At 49.7% G+C, this 12,264-nt stretch overlaps 1 protein-coding gene across 1 annotated transcript in view; it reads right to left on the bottom strand.

The window, feature by feature from the left end:
• LOC139242084 (ADP-ribosylation factor GTPase-activating protein 2-like) overlaps nt 1–12,264 on the bottom strand; it is a gene marked incomplete at both ends in the record, with an annotated part of 31,274 nt that overhangs the window by 1,966 nt on the left and 17,044 nt on the right. The window contains 5 exons of the mRNA XM_070870229.1: nt 424–564; nt 4,814–4,939; nt 5,547–5,678; nt 6,383–6,519; nt 8,785–8,837. Of these exons, the coding sequence (XP_070726330.1) occupies nt 424–564; nt 4,814–4,939; nt 5,547–5,678; nt 6,383–6,519; nt 8,785–8,837 (589 nt within the window). The remainder of the gene's footprint in view (nt 1–423; nt 565–4,813; nt 4,940–5,546; nt 5,679–6,382; nt 6,520–8,784; nt 8,838–12,264) is intronic.

Raw genomic sequence — 12,264 nt, 5'->3', positions numbered from 1 at the left:
TCGATCAGCCCAAGCTGACAATAACCGAACATATGGTTCCCTGGATACTAGGAGAATTCTATTGGGTTAAAAGAACCTATATGTAATCTATAATCGTTGTGATTGGCTTGTGTTCAGCCGTGATGGGCTGTGTAACTGTAGTAAACTGTTTTGTAACTGTTGTGAAACATATAAAGGTACATGTAACTCTTTGTTCTGTGGAGAGAAACCTGGATACGGTCCTGTGTGTTTCCTCCCCGCTGAGCGTTATTAAATGCCGCCAGGCATTGGAACCGACTCTGAGTGTTGTGATTCTTCTAAGAAAACACTAACGCTAACACAGACAGACACACACAGACACAGAGTCAGACACACAGGTTGCGGAGGGGGTGGGAGGGGGCTGCAGAATGCTGGATTATGGAGTAAGGAACAGGTTGAGCTAACCGTTCTGCCGCAGGCTGAATGCTGGAAATGCCACTGTCCGTGTCCTTGTCCTGCTCCCTCTCCAGTGTCCAACGGTGCCCAGTCTCCATCTCCCAGTGTGAGCCAAATCCCTCACCCGCGGCAAAGGGGTTATCCCTGTACCTGTGGACACAACACACGACACAGTCAGTGTCCAGCTGCGCCTGTTGCTGCAGTCGACCAATCAAACAGGGGCATAGCAGGCATCACAAGCTCAATTCACACCAGATCATGTTGGGAAATATGGCAAACTGTGAGCTGGCACCCAACTGGCTCACTGACACCCTCCGGGGAAGGGACCTGCAACCCTGACCCAGTTTGGGCCGACACATGATGCCACACCCAGGCCCACTCCACACCCTCAGGGTCTCGGAATGGGCATTAAATGCAGCCTCGCAGCACCCAAACAACAGGCTACATTGAGGGAGGAAGGCGAGGGCCCCAGTGGCTGGTTTGCCGAGCCCTGGCACCTCATGGCTTCAGCCAGAGGATGGCCATCCCCCACAATCACAATCTTTATATTGCTGATCAATATGCTGCACTGAGGCGGGTGCAGAGCGCTGAGTGATGGTCAGCCAGCTGAGGCATTTAGCTGACCTTCCTCCCTCCACTCAAGCTGCCTCACCTGCTGGCTCTCTCCACAATTCTCTTCTTGTTATTTTAAATATGTTAAAGGGTTAAAGGACAAAGGGTTTGATTAGGGCAGGGAAAATAGAGTACGAGAGGAAGCTTGCAGGGAACATTAAGACGGACGGCAAAAGCTTCTATAGATATGTAAAGAGAAAAAGGTTAGTAAAGACAAACGTAGGTCCTCTGCAGTCAGAATCAGGGGAAGTCATAACGGTGAACAAAGAAATGGCGGAACAATTGAACAAGTACTTTGGTTCGGTATTCACTAAGGAGGACACAAACAACCTTCCGGATATAAAAGGGGTCAGAGGGTCCAGTAAGAAGAAGGAACTGAGGGAAATCCTTATTAGTCGGGAAATTGTGTTGGGGAAATTGATGGGATTGAAGGCCGATAAATCCCCAGGGCCTGATGGGCTGCATCCCAGAGTACTTAAGGAGGTGGCCTTGGAAATAGTGGATGCATTGACAGTCATTTTCCAACATTCCATAGACTCTGGATCAGTTCCTATGGAGTGGAGGGTAGCCAATGTAACCCCACTTTTTAAAAAAGGAGAGAGAAAACAGGGAATTATAGACCGGTCAGCTTGACATTGGTAGTGGGTAAAATGATGGAATCAATTATTAAGGATGTCATAGCAGCGCATTTGGAAAGAGGTGACATGATAGGTCCAAGTCAGCATGGAATTGTGAAAGGGAAATCATGCTTGACAAATCTTCTGGAATTTTTTGAGGATGTTTCCAGTAGAGTGGACAAGGGAGAACCAGTTGATGTGGTGTATTTGGACGTTCAGAAGGCTTTTGACAAGGTCCCACACAAAAGATTAATGTGCAAAGTTAAAGTACATGGGATTGGGGGTAGTGTGCTGACGTGGATTGAGAACTGGTTGGCAGACAGGAAGCAAAGAGTAGGAGTAAATGGGTACTTTTCAGAATGGCAGGCAGTGACTAGTGTGGTACCGCAAGGTTCTGTGCTGGGGCCCCAGCTGTTTACATTGTACATTAATGATTTAGACGAGGGGATTAAATTTGCAGATGACACTAAGTTGGGTGGCAGTGTGAGCTGCGAGGAGGATGCTATGAGGCTGCAGAGTGACTTGGATAGGTGAGTGGGCAAATGCATGGCAGATGAAGTATAATGTGGATAAATGTGAGGTTATCCACTTTGGTGGTAAAAACAGAGACACAGACTATTATCTGAATGGTGACAGATTCAGAAAAGGGGAGGTGCAACGAGACCTGGGTGTCATGGTTCATCAGTCATTGAAGGTTGGCATGCAGGTACAGCAGGCGGTTAAGAAAGCAAATGGCATGTTGGCCTTCATAGTGAGGGGATTTGAGTACAGGGGCAGAGAGGTGTTACTACAGTTGTACAGGGCTTTAGTGAGGTCACATCTGGAGTATTGTGTACAGTTTTGGTCTCCTAACTTGAGAAAGGACATTCTTGCTATTGAGGGAGTGCAGCGAAGGTTCACCAGACTGATTCCCGGGATGGCGGGACTGACATATCAAGAAAGACTGGATCAACTGGGCTTGTATTCACTGGCGTTCAGAAGAATGAGAGGGGATCTCATAGAAACATTTAAAATTCTGATGAGTTTAGACAGATTAGATGCAGGAAGAATGTTCCCAATGTTGGGGAAGTCGAGAACCAGGGGTCACAGTCTAAGGATAAGGGGTAAGCCATTTAGGACAGAGATGAGGAGAAACTTCTTCACCCAGAGAGTGGTGAACCTGTGGAATTCTCTACCACAGAAAGTTGTTGAGGCCAATTCACTAAATATATTCAAAAAGGAGTTAGATGTAGTCCTTACTACTGGGGGGATCAAGGGGTATGGCGAGAAAGCAGGAATGGGGTACTGAAGTTTCATGTTCAGCCATGAACTCATTGAATGGCGGTGCAGGCTCGAAGGGCCGAATGGCCTACTCCTGCACCTATTTTCTATGTTTCTATGGCCCCAAGTTTCCACAGGCGGCGAAAAAGGCGCCCCTCAGAGCTGGGCGCCTGTTTTTCGCGCCGAAAACCGCCTGAAAAAAAATGCGGTATTCTCGAGCTCCTTGCAGCTCGATGTCTGCTTGGCGCGGCGCACAGGGGGCAGAGGCTACCATTCGCGCCGATTTTGTAAGTAGGAGGGGGCGGGTACAATTTAAATGAGTTTTTTTGGTGCGCATGCGCGTTGGAGCGTTCGCGCACGCGCAGTCTGAAGTAAACATTGGCACTCGGCCATTTTAAAAGTGCTGCAGAGAAAGTGAAAATTTGTTTCTTGAATCCTTGCAAAGTCTTGCATTTTAATTTTCTTGATATTTCTGTGTGTGAGGGAGTGCTTTTAGCAGCACTGCTGAATAAATCACCTGCTGAATTAATGTTGGCTCTTTAACCAGTGTTACTGCAGCAACTGTCCATTTTAATTCAGCCTTTACAACTCGTTACCGTTTCAATCTCCACCACTCATTCTGTAATTAAAGATAGACTGTGATAAACGGGACACATGCACTTGTTTGAGACTATTCAAATTCTTTGTAGCTGTTCAATTTTTAACATCTTTTACTAAAACCACATTGCCCTTCCATGATCAGCACTGAGGCTGCTTGCTGCTTCTTGCCCCTGCTGTCGGGACCGACGCCACATCGCTGCCTGAAAGGCCTGCCTGAAGCACTTTCACACAGGTAGGAACATGGTTTATTTAATCTTTTCTTTGCTTATAAATTTTTATTCAGGTTGGATTTATTTGTATAATATTTGTATAAGTATAACCAAGGATTGATTGTAGAATGTAATGACTTCCCTTCCCCCACCCCCCCCCCCCCCACCTCGTTCCGACGCCTAATTTGTAACCTGCGCCTGATTTTTTATTGTGTAGACAAGGTTTTTTCAAGCCTACAAAAATCTTCACTTGCTCCATTCTAAGTTAGTTTGGAGTACGTTTTCACTGTGGAAACTTTCAAATCAGGCGTCAGTGGCCGGCCTCCTTTAAAAAAAAAATTCTGTTCAAAAGTGAAACTGTTCTACCTGACTAGAACTGCAGAAAACTTAAATGTGGAGAATTCTGATTTCTAAGATACTCCGTTTTCCACCAGTTGCTCCTAAAAATCAGGAACAAATCATGTGGAAACTTGGGGCCGATGTTTCTAACTTTAATATAGGCCCGGGGAAGCCGAAGTGGGCCCAGGGAAAGCGAGCAGGGCCCTCCCCCCATCCCGGGGCACCCCTCCCCCAACCCCCCAGGCGCTCTTCCCCCAGCTGGGCCCTCCCCTACATTCACCACAAGCAGAAATGTTTTTCTGTATCTACCACATCAATTATCCTTAATATCTCTAACCTTCGAGCAAACCCATCAACCGTCTAAATTCCAGGCAATGGAGTCCAGGTACAGCTACAACACTGGCATCTACCCGACAATGTGGGAAACTGTCTGGGTATGTCCTGCCCACAAAATGCAGGATAACTCGAATCCGGCCAATTACCGCCCCATCAGTCTACTTTCAATCATCACATTGTGTGTACTGACAGTGTATATTGGGGTGTACTGGTCATAGTGTGCACTGATAGTGTATACTGGGGTGTACAGGTCACAGTGTGCACTGACAGTGTATATTGGGGTGTACTGGTCACAATGTGCACTGACAGTGTATATTGGGGTGTACAGGTCACAGTGTGCACTGACAGTGTATACTGGGCAAGTCTGCAGGTTTGAGCAACACAAGCACATTGACAAATACTGAATACAAATCGCGCCGGCCTTACATTGGAGGTCCGGAGGCAAATCCAGTTTCATTAAACATGTCGAGTTTTGAACGGGAGGATTTGGCGAGGGCAGGGGTCTCCTGTTCTATGGTCTGCATCTGAGTCAGGACCGAATGGGACACAGCACTGAGAGAGGACGGAGAGACAGTGTTAGAACCATCAGACCCTTACCCCCATCCCCCTCACACCCATTCCCCCCTCACACCCCCCCATCCCCCCTCACCCCACACATGCCCCCTCAACCCCTTTTCCCCCTTGTATCCCCCCCATCACACTGTGCCCAGACCCAGACACCGTGCCCAGACCCAGACACCATGCCCAGACACTGTGCCCAGACCCAGACACCGTGCCCAGACCCATTCACTCTGCCCAGACACCGTGCCCAGACACTGTGCCCAGACCCAGTCACTGTGCCCAGACCCAGACACTGTGCCCAGACCTAGTCAGTGTGCCCAGACCCATTCACTCTGCCCAGACACTGTGCCCAGACCCATTCACTCTGCCCAGACACTCTAACCAGACACTGTGCCCAGACCCATTCATTCTGCCCAGACACTGTGCCCAGACCTAGTCAGTGTGCCCAGACCCATTCACTCTGCCCAGACACTGTGCCCAGACCCATTCACTCTGCCCAGACACTCTAACCAGACACTGTGCCCAGACCCATTCATTCTGCCCAGGCACTGTGCCCAGACCCATTCACTCTGCCCAGTCACTGTGCCCATTCACATACCTTCTGTTGCCCAGGCCCATCCCAAGTCGCTCTGCTTGTTGCCGTTTCTTCACCTCCAGATTCTGGAGCCTCCTTTCCTCCATCTTGCGATCGATCTGAAGGTCTCGGTAAGCCAGGCGCATGGAGGTGACGCTGAGTGAGACAGGGAGAGTGGGAGAGACCATCAGCAGTGAGAATACAATGTAAGGGCTGTGTCACAGCGAGTCAGGCAGTGAGACTGACAGTGGCAGGGAGTGGGCAGTGGGCAGAATTGGGTGACTGGGAGTATTGTGTCCAACTCCGGGCAACTATAGGAAGGACGTCAAGATGTTGGGGAGGGTGCGGAGGACATTGACCAGAATGGTCTGGTGGGTGAGGGACCTCAGTTATGTGGAGACGGGAGAAGCAAGGGTTGTTCTCCTTAGAGCAGAGCTTAAAGGGAGACTGGATAGAGAGGGGCCTGGGGAGAGGGTGGGAGGGGAGTTTGGAGGGAGTTGGTCGGGGGGGAAGAAGCGGGGGGAGGGCCGGGCGGGGGAGGGGAAGCTGAAGGAGGAGAGAGGGAAGCAGGGGGTAGGGTCGGGTGCTGGGGGGAGGGGGGGGGGGGGGGGGGGAAGCGCGGAAGCAGGGGTTGAGAGGCTCTGATGGAGGATGTCAGCACAGGGTGACTCCCGCGGTGTTATTCCCGCGGTGTTATTCCCGTTATTCCCGCGGTGTTATTCCCGTTATTCCCACGGTGTTATTCCCGTTATTCCCACGGTGTTTATTCCCGCGGTGTTATCATGCCCCGAGACTGCAGTAAGTCCCTGTTTAGGGACGGCCCGAGGGAGGGTTGTTCCCCCAGACCAGGGAATACTCACAGTGACTCATCGCTCTGTCTCTTGGCCTCAGTCGCTTGCTGCTCCCTGACTTTCTCCACCACCTGTGCCTGTCGCTCAATCTCACTGAAGCTTTGGCTGCTCACCTTCTGAGCTCCCAGGCCTTTCTTCACCCCCAGCTGCAAACAGAACAGGATCCGGCTCAGTACAGGGCAGTGTGTGTACCCCACTGGGTGTTAGTGTACATCCCGGTATAGTGTACACCGCCGGGTGTTAGTATACACCCGCCGGGATAGTGTACCCCACTGGGTATTAGTATACACCCCCCGGGATAGTATACCCCACTGGGTATTAATATACACCCCCCGGGATAGTGTACCCAACTGGGTGTTAGTATACACCCCGGGATAGTGTACCCCACTGGGTGTTAGTGTACCTCCCAGGATAGTGCGCCCCCCCCAGGACAGTACGCCCCCCCCCCCCCCCACACTGACTGAGCTGGGAAGCTGGAAGGAGCCAGTATTCTCCCAGCTGTTTGAAGAGCAGGGTTGGAACCCATGCCCAACCCCTCCCATCGAGCCAAGAGGAGAGCCCCCCCTCAAAGGGAGCTGCAGTGCTGAGCTGGGGGAGGGTGATCATGCCTGAGATGTACACAAGGACATACCTGGGCCCAAGCTTTGAGCTGAGAGGGTGACCACACTTTGGGGGGTTGTTGTACAAATCACAGCACAGGACAGACCCACTGATCCAGGTCTCCTCATCACTCACGGACTCGTTCCCGCTGATCCCCAACTCAAACCTTGCGGCACAGAGGTCACTCGGCCTATCGAGCCTGTGCTGACCCTGTGACAGACGATCCAATCAGACCCACTCCCTGCTCCTTCCCCACAGCCCTGAAAATTACTCCCCTTCAAGGATTTATCCAACTCCCTTTTGAAAGTTACCATTGAATCTGCTCCCCGGTACCGCCCTGTCAGGCAGTGCGTTCCCGATCATAACCACTCGCTGCATAAAATAAATCTCCTCATCTCCTCTCTGGTTCTTTTGCCCATTATCTGAAATCTGAGTCCTCCAGTTACGGGTCCTCCTGCCCCGGGAACAGATTCTGCCGATTTACTCGATCAAAACCGCACATGATTTTGAACAGCTCTCTAAATCATAATGCATTCCTTCTCAACACCCACCGGATAAAACCCATCAACCATCAGAATCTAACCCTCAGTCCGCACGCCAACCGCTGTCGACCGAGCTCCTACCATCTGGCCAACAGACAGCTCTTGTCACACACTCTCTTCCACATCCGAACCGTAGGATAAATCTCCTTAATGCCAACCCTGCCCAAGGCCAGGGAATGTTGTACCTGTGTGCACTGATGCAGTGTCGTGTCTGTTAGATAGCTTCCATGGAAATCCAAAGAAAAAGAACGTTCATTTATAAAGTGCCTTGTAGCACCTCGGCACGTCCAATGAAGAACGTTTGAAGTGTTGTAACGTAGGAAGTGTTGCAGCTAATTTGCACAGTAATATCCCACAAACAGCAGTTAGATAAATGACCACATCATCTGGTTTTTTGTGATGTTGGTTGAGGGATAAATGTTGTCCAGGGCACCGGTAAGAACTGCCCTGCTCTTAAATGACAACACTGACAGGCCTTTTGGCCCAAGAGGTTCCTGTGCTGTTTATTGTCCACAGCAGCAATATCCCTTTATTCCCCCCCCTCTATTGTAAAATGCTCACATGGTCTCGGCCTCAGACATGAACTCTGCCCTCTGCCCTAAATCTGCTCTATGTTTCTATGTTAACCTTGTCTCTGTGTCCTGCCCCTTGTCTCACAGCCCTCAGGCCCATCCACCTCACCCACACCTTCCAGTATTTACAGTCCGGGATTATGTAGCAGAACGGGAGAAGCTGACACCAGAGAGGAGATTTATTACAGGTGTTCATGAAGTGTTTTGCCAGAGTAAATAAGGAGAAATTGTTTGCAGAGGCAGAAGGGTCAGTAACCAGAGGACACAGACCGAAGGTGATTGGCACAAGAGCCAGAGGGGAGATAAATGGAATATAGTTGTGATCTGGAACGCACGGTCTAGAAGGGTGACGGAGGCAGATTCAATAGTAACTTTGGAGGGGGGGGGGGGGCATGTAGAACTAATGGATGGCTCTTTCAAAGAGCCAGCACAGACACGATGGGCCGAATGTAAGGTTCAATGTATATGTCCCCCTCGGGCTTTCTCCAGTTAAGTTTCATTATTGGATTTTTCCTTCACAACTCAGTCCTGGAGGCTGAGCCACCTTGGTCTCTGGTCTTGTGGTACACTGGACCAACTCCCTACCCCCATTGGCTGCACGGCGTCAGTATGGGCTTCAGGCACAGGCACAGAATGAGGCAGGACGTGGTCACACGTGGCAATGTGTGGAGGCAGCCAGTTCACTGCTTACACTCACCCTCTTCCTGCCTGTCGATGCTTTCTTTTTCCCAATAATGCTGGGCTTCACCTCTGGGGAAAGAAACACTGGTTAGAGAAGGGCGAGAGGTAGCAAGGATATCCTGCTCATTACGCTCAGCCGCTCGTGACTCAGGCATCACACACCCAGCCTCCCGCATTCAACAGCCTTGGAGCTGACACAGTTCATGCAGACCCAGTCCCAGCAAGATATCAGGGAGAGAGAGACAGACAGAGAGAGAGAAAGAGAACGAGACAGAGATCGAGACACACACAGCGAGACAGAGGCAAAGAGAGAGAGAGAGGGGCAAAAAGAGAGGGACAGACAGAGAGAGAGACAGACAGAGAGGAGAGAGACAGACAGAGGCAGAGAGACAGACAGAGGCAGAGAGACAGACAGAGGCAGAGAGACAGACAGAGGCAGAGAGACAGACAGAGGCAGAGAGACACACAAAGTGAGAGAGAGAGACAAAGGGGGAGAGAGAGAAAAACAGAGAGAAAGAGAGAGACCGAGAGAGACAGAGTGAGGGAGAGAGACAGAGTGAGAGAGAGAGAGACACGATAAATCTTCATTTAGAAAGGCACGGATTAATCAGGGATTTGTTAAGGGAAGGTTGTGTCTGCCTAACCAGGAGGGTCGATGAGGGCAGTGTGTACGATGTAGTGTATATGGATTGTAGCAAAGCTTTTGATAAGGCCCCACATGGCAGACTGGTCACAAAAGTAAAAACCCATGGGATCCAGGGCAAAGTGGTAAGTTGGATCCAAAATTGGCTCCGAGGCAGGAAGCAAAGGGTAATGGTTGATGGGTGTTTTGTGACTGGAAGGATGTTTCCAGTGGGGTTCCTCAGGGCTCAGTGCTGAGTCCCTTGCTTTTTGTGGTATATATCACTAATCTAGACTTGAATATAGGGGGAATGATTAAGACGTTTGCAGATGACACTAAAACAGGCCGTGTGGTTGATAATGAAAAGAAAGCTGCGGACTGCAGGAAGATATCAATGGACTGGTCAGGTGGGCAGAGCAGTGGCAAATGGAATTCAATCCGGAGAAGTGTGAGGTAATGTATTGGGGGAAGGCTAACAAGGCAAGGGAATACACATTAAATGGTAGGACACTGAGAAGTGTCGAGGAACAAAGGGACTTTGGAGTGCAGGTCCACAAATCCCTGAAGGTAGAAGGCCAGGTGGTTAGGAAGGCATACGGAATATTTGCCTTTATTAACCATGGCATAGAGTACAAGAGCAAGGAGGTTATGCTTGAACTGTATAAAACACTGGTTAGGCCACAGCTGGAGTACTGCGTGCAGTTCTGGTCACCGCATTACAGGAAGGACATGATTGCACTGTGGAACTCATTGGTTGAAAGGGTGGTAGAGGCAGAAACCCTCACCACATTTAAAACATATTTGGGTGTGTACTTAAAGTGTCGTAACCTACAGGGCTACGGATCAAGAACTGGAAAGTGGGATTCGGCTGGGTAGATCTTTGTCGGCCGGCGCAGACACGATGGGCCAATGGCCTCCTTCCGTGCTGTAACTTTCTATCATTCTATGATGAGTGGAGTCATTCAGCCCAATGTGCCTGAGTTCCACCTCTTAGATAGACCTATCCAATTAGCCCCACCCTCCCATAGCCCTACAATTTTTCTCTCTTTACTTATTTATAAATTCTCTTTTGAACGTTTGGATTGAATCTGCTCCCAGTGCCCGGTCAGGCAATGTATTCCCGATCACAACAACTGGCTGAGTAAAGAAATGTTTCCTCATGTTGCCTCTGGTTCCTTTGCCAATCACCGTCAATCTGTGTCCTCTGGTTACCAACCCTCCTCCCACGAGGAACACTTTCTCCTTATTTACTCCATCAAAACTCCTCGTGATTTGGAACACTATCGAATCTCGTCTCAACCTTCTCTGTTCTAAGATCAATCCCAGTTTCTCCCATCTCTCCACATAACATAATCCCTCAGTCCCGGGACCAGTCTGGTCAATCTCCTCTGCACCCTCTCCAAGGCCGTGACATCAGCCTAAAGTGCGGTGCCCAGAATTGGACACAATACTCCAGCTGGGGCCTAACCAGTGTTTATAAAGGTTTAGGATAACGTCCTGGCTTTTGTGCTCACTGCCTCTCGTACTAAAGCCCAGGGTCCCAAACATTATTTAACAGCCTGATCAACTTGTTCTGTCACCTTCAAACATTTGTGTACCCCCCCTCGCCCCCCCCAGTCTCTGTTCCTGCATTCCCTTTAAACTGTACCCTTTATATTGTCTCTCCTCATTCTTCCTTCCAAAAGTTATCACTTCACACCTCTCTGTGTTAAGTCCCGCCAGCCACGTGTCTGCCTGTTCCACCAGTCTGTCTGTCCTCCTTTACTGCCACATTGGCAGCAGCCTCTCGAGTGAAAAGAGAGGTAAAGTGCTCATTCAGTGCCTCAGCCATGCCCTCTGCCCCCACAAGATCTCCTTCTTGGCCCCTACTCAGCCCCATCCTTCCTTCGACTACCCTCTTACTGTGTATAAAATACTTTTGGGTTCTGTTTATGTTAGCCACTAATCTATTCTCATACTCCCTCTTGTGTAGATCTCCGTGATCAGCTTGGTTCTCTATGGTATGAACTGTATAATTGCCTCCTCATCGTGTCTCATTTAACCTCTATATCTTTAGTCATCTTCGATTCCCTTCCTCTCCCTCTCATGGGAATGTGTGTACTCTGTACCCCAACCATCTCCTCTCTGAAACCCTCTCCATATTCAATTGTTGTTTTAAGAACATAAAATTTAGGAGCAGGAGTAGGCCCTACGGCCCCTCGAGCCTGCTCCGCCATTCAATAAGATCGTGGCTGATCATCGATCAAACTCCACTTTCCCGCTCGACCCCCGTATCCCTTGATTCCCGGAGACTCCAAAAATCTATCATTCTCAGCCTTGAATATATTCACAGACTCAGCCCCCACAGCCCTCTAGCGATGAGAATTCCAAAGGTTCACAACTCTCTGAGTGAAGAAATTCCTCCTCATCTCAGTCCTAAATGACCAATCCCTTATTCTGACACTGTGCCCCTAGTTCTAGACTCTCCAGCCATGGGAAACAACCTCACAGCATCTACCGTGTTAATCCCCCTCAAAATCTTGTCGCTTTCAATGATTCATAGAATTATAGAAATTTACAGCACGGAAGGAGGCCATTTCGGCCCATCGTGTCTGCACCAGCCGACCAAGAGCTACCCAGCCTAATCCCACTTTCCAGCTCTGGGTCCGTAGCCCTGCAGGTTACGGCACTTAAGATGCACATCCAAATATGTTTTAAATGTGGTGAGGGTTTCTGCCTCTACCACCCTTTCAGGCTGTAAGTTCCAGACCCCCACCTCCCTCTGGGTGAAGAGATTTCCCTCAAATCCCCTCTAAACCTTCTACCAATTACTTTAAATCTATGCCCCCTGGTTGTTGACCCTCTGCTAAGGGAAACAGGTCCGTCCTATCCACT

This window comes from Pristiophorus japonicus, unplaced genomic scaffold, assembly GCF_044704955.1.
Source record: "Pristiophorus japonicus isolate sPriJap1 unplaced genomic scaffold, sPriJap1.hap1 HAP1_SCAFFOLD_1209, whole genome shotgun sequence".
NCBI classification, from domain to species: Eukaryota; Metazoa; Chordata; class Chondrichthyes; family Pristiophoridae; genus Pristiophorus; species Pristiophorus japonicus.
The sequence above is the reverse complement of the archived record's forward strand: the minus strand, read 5'-3'. Positions and strand labels throughout refer to the sequence as shown.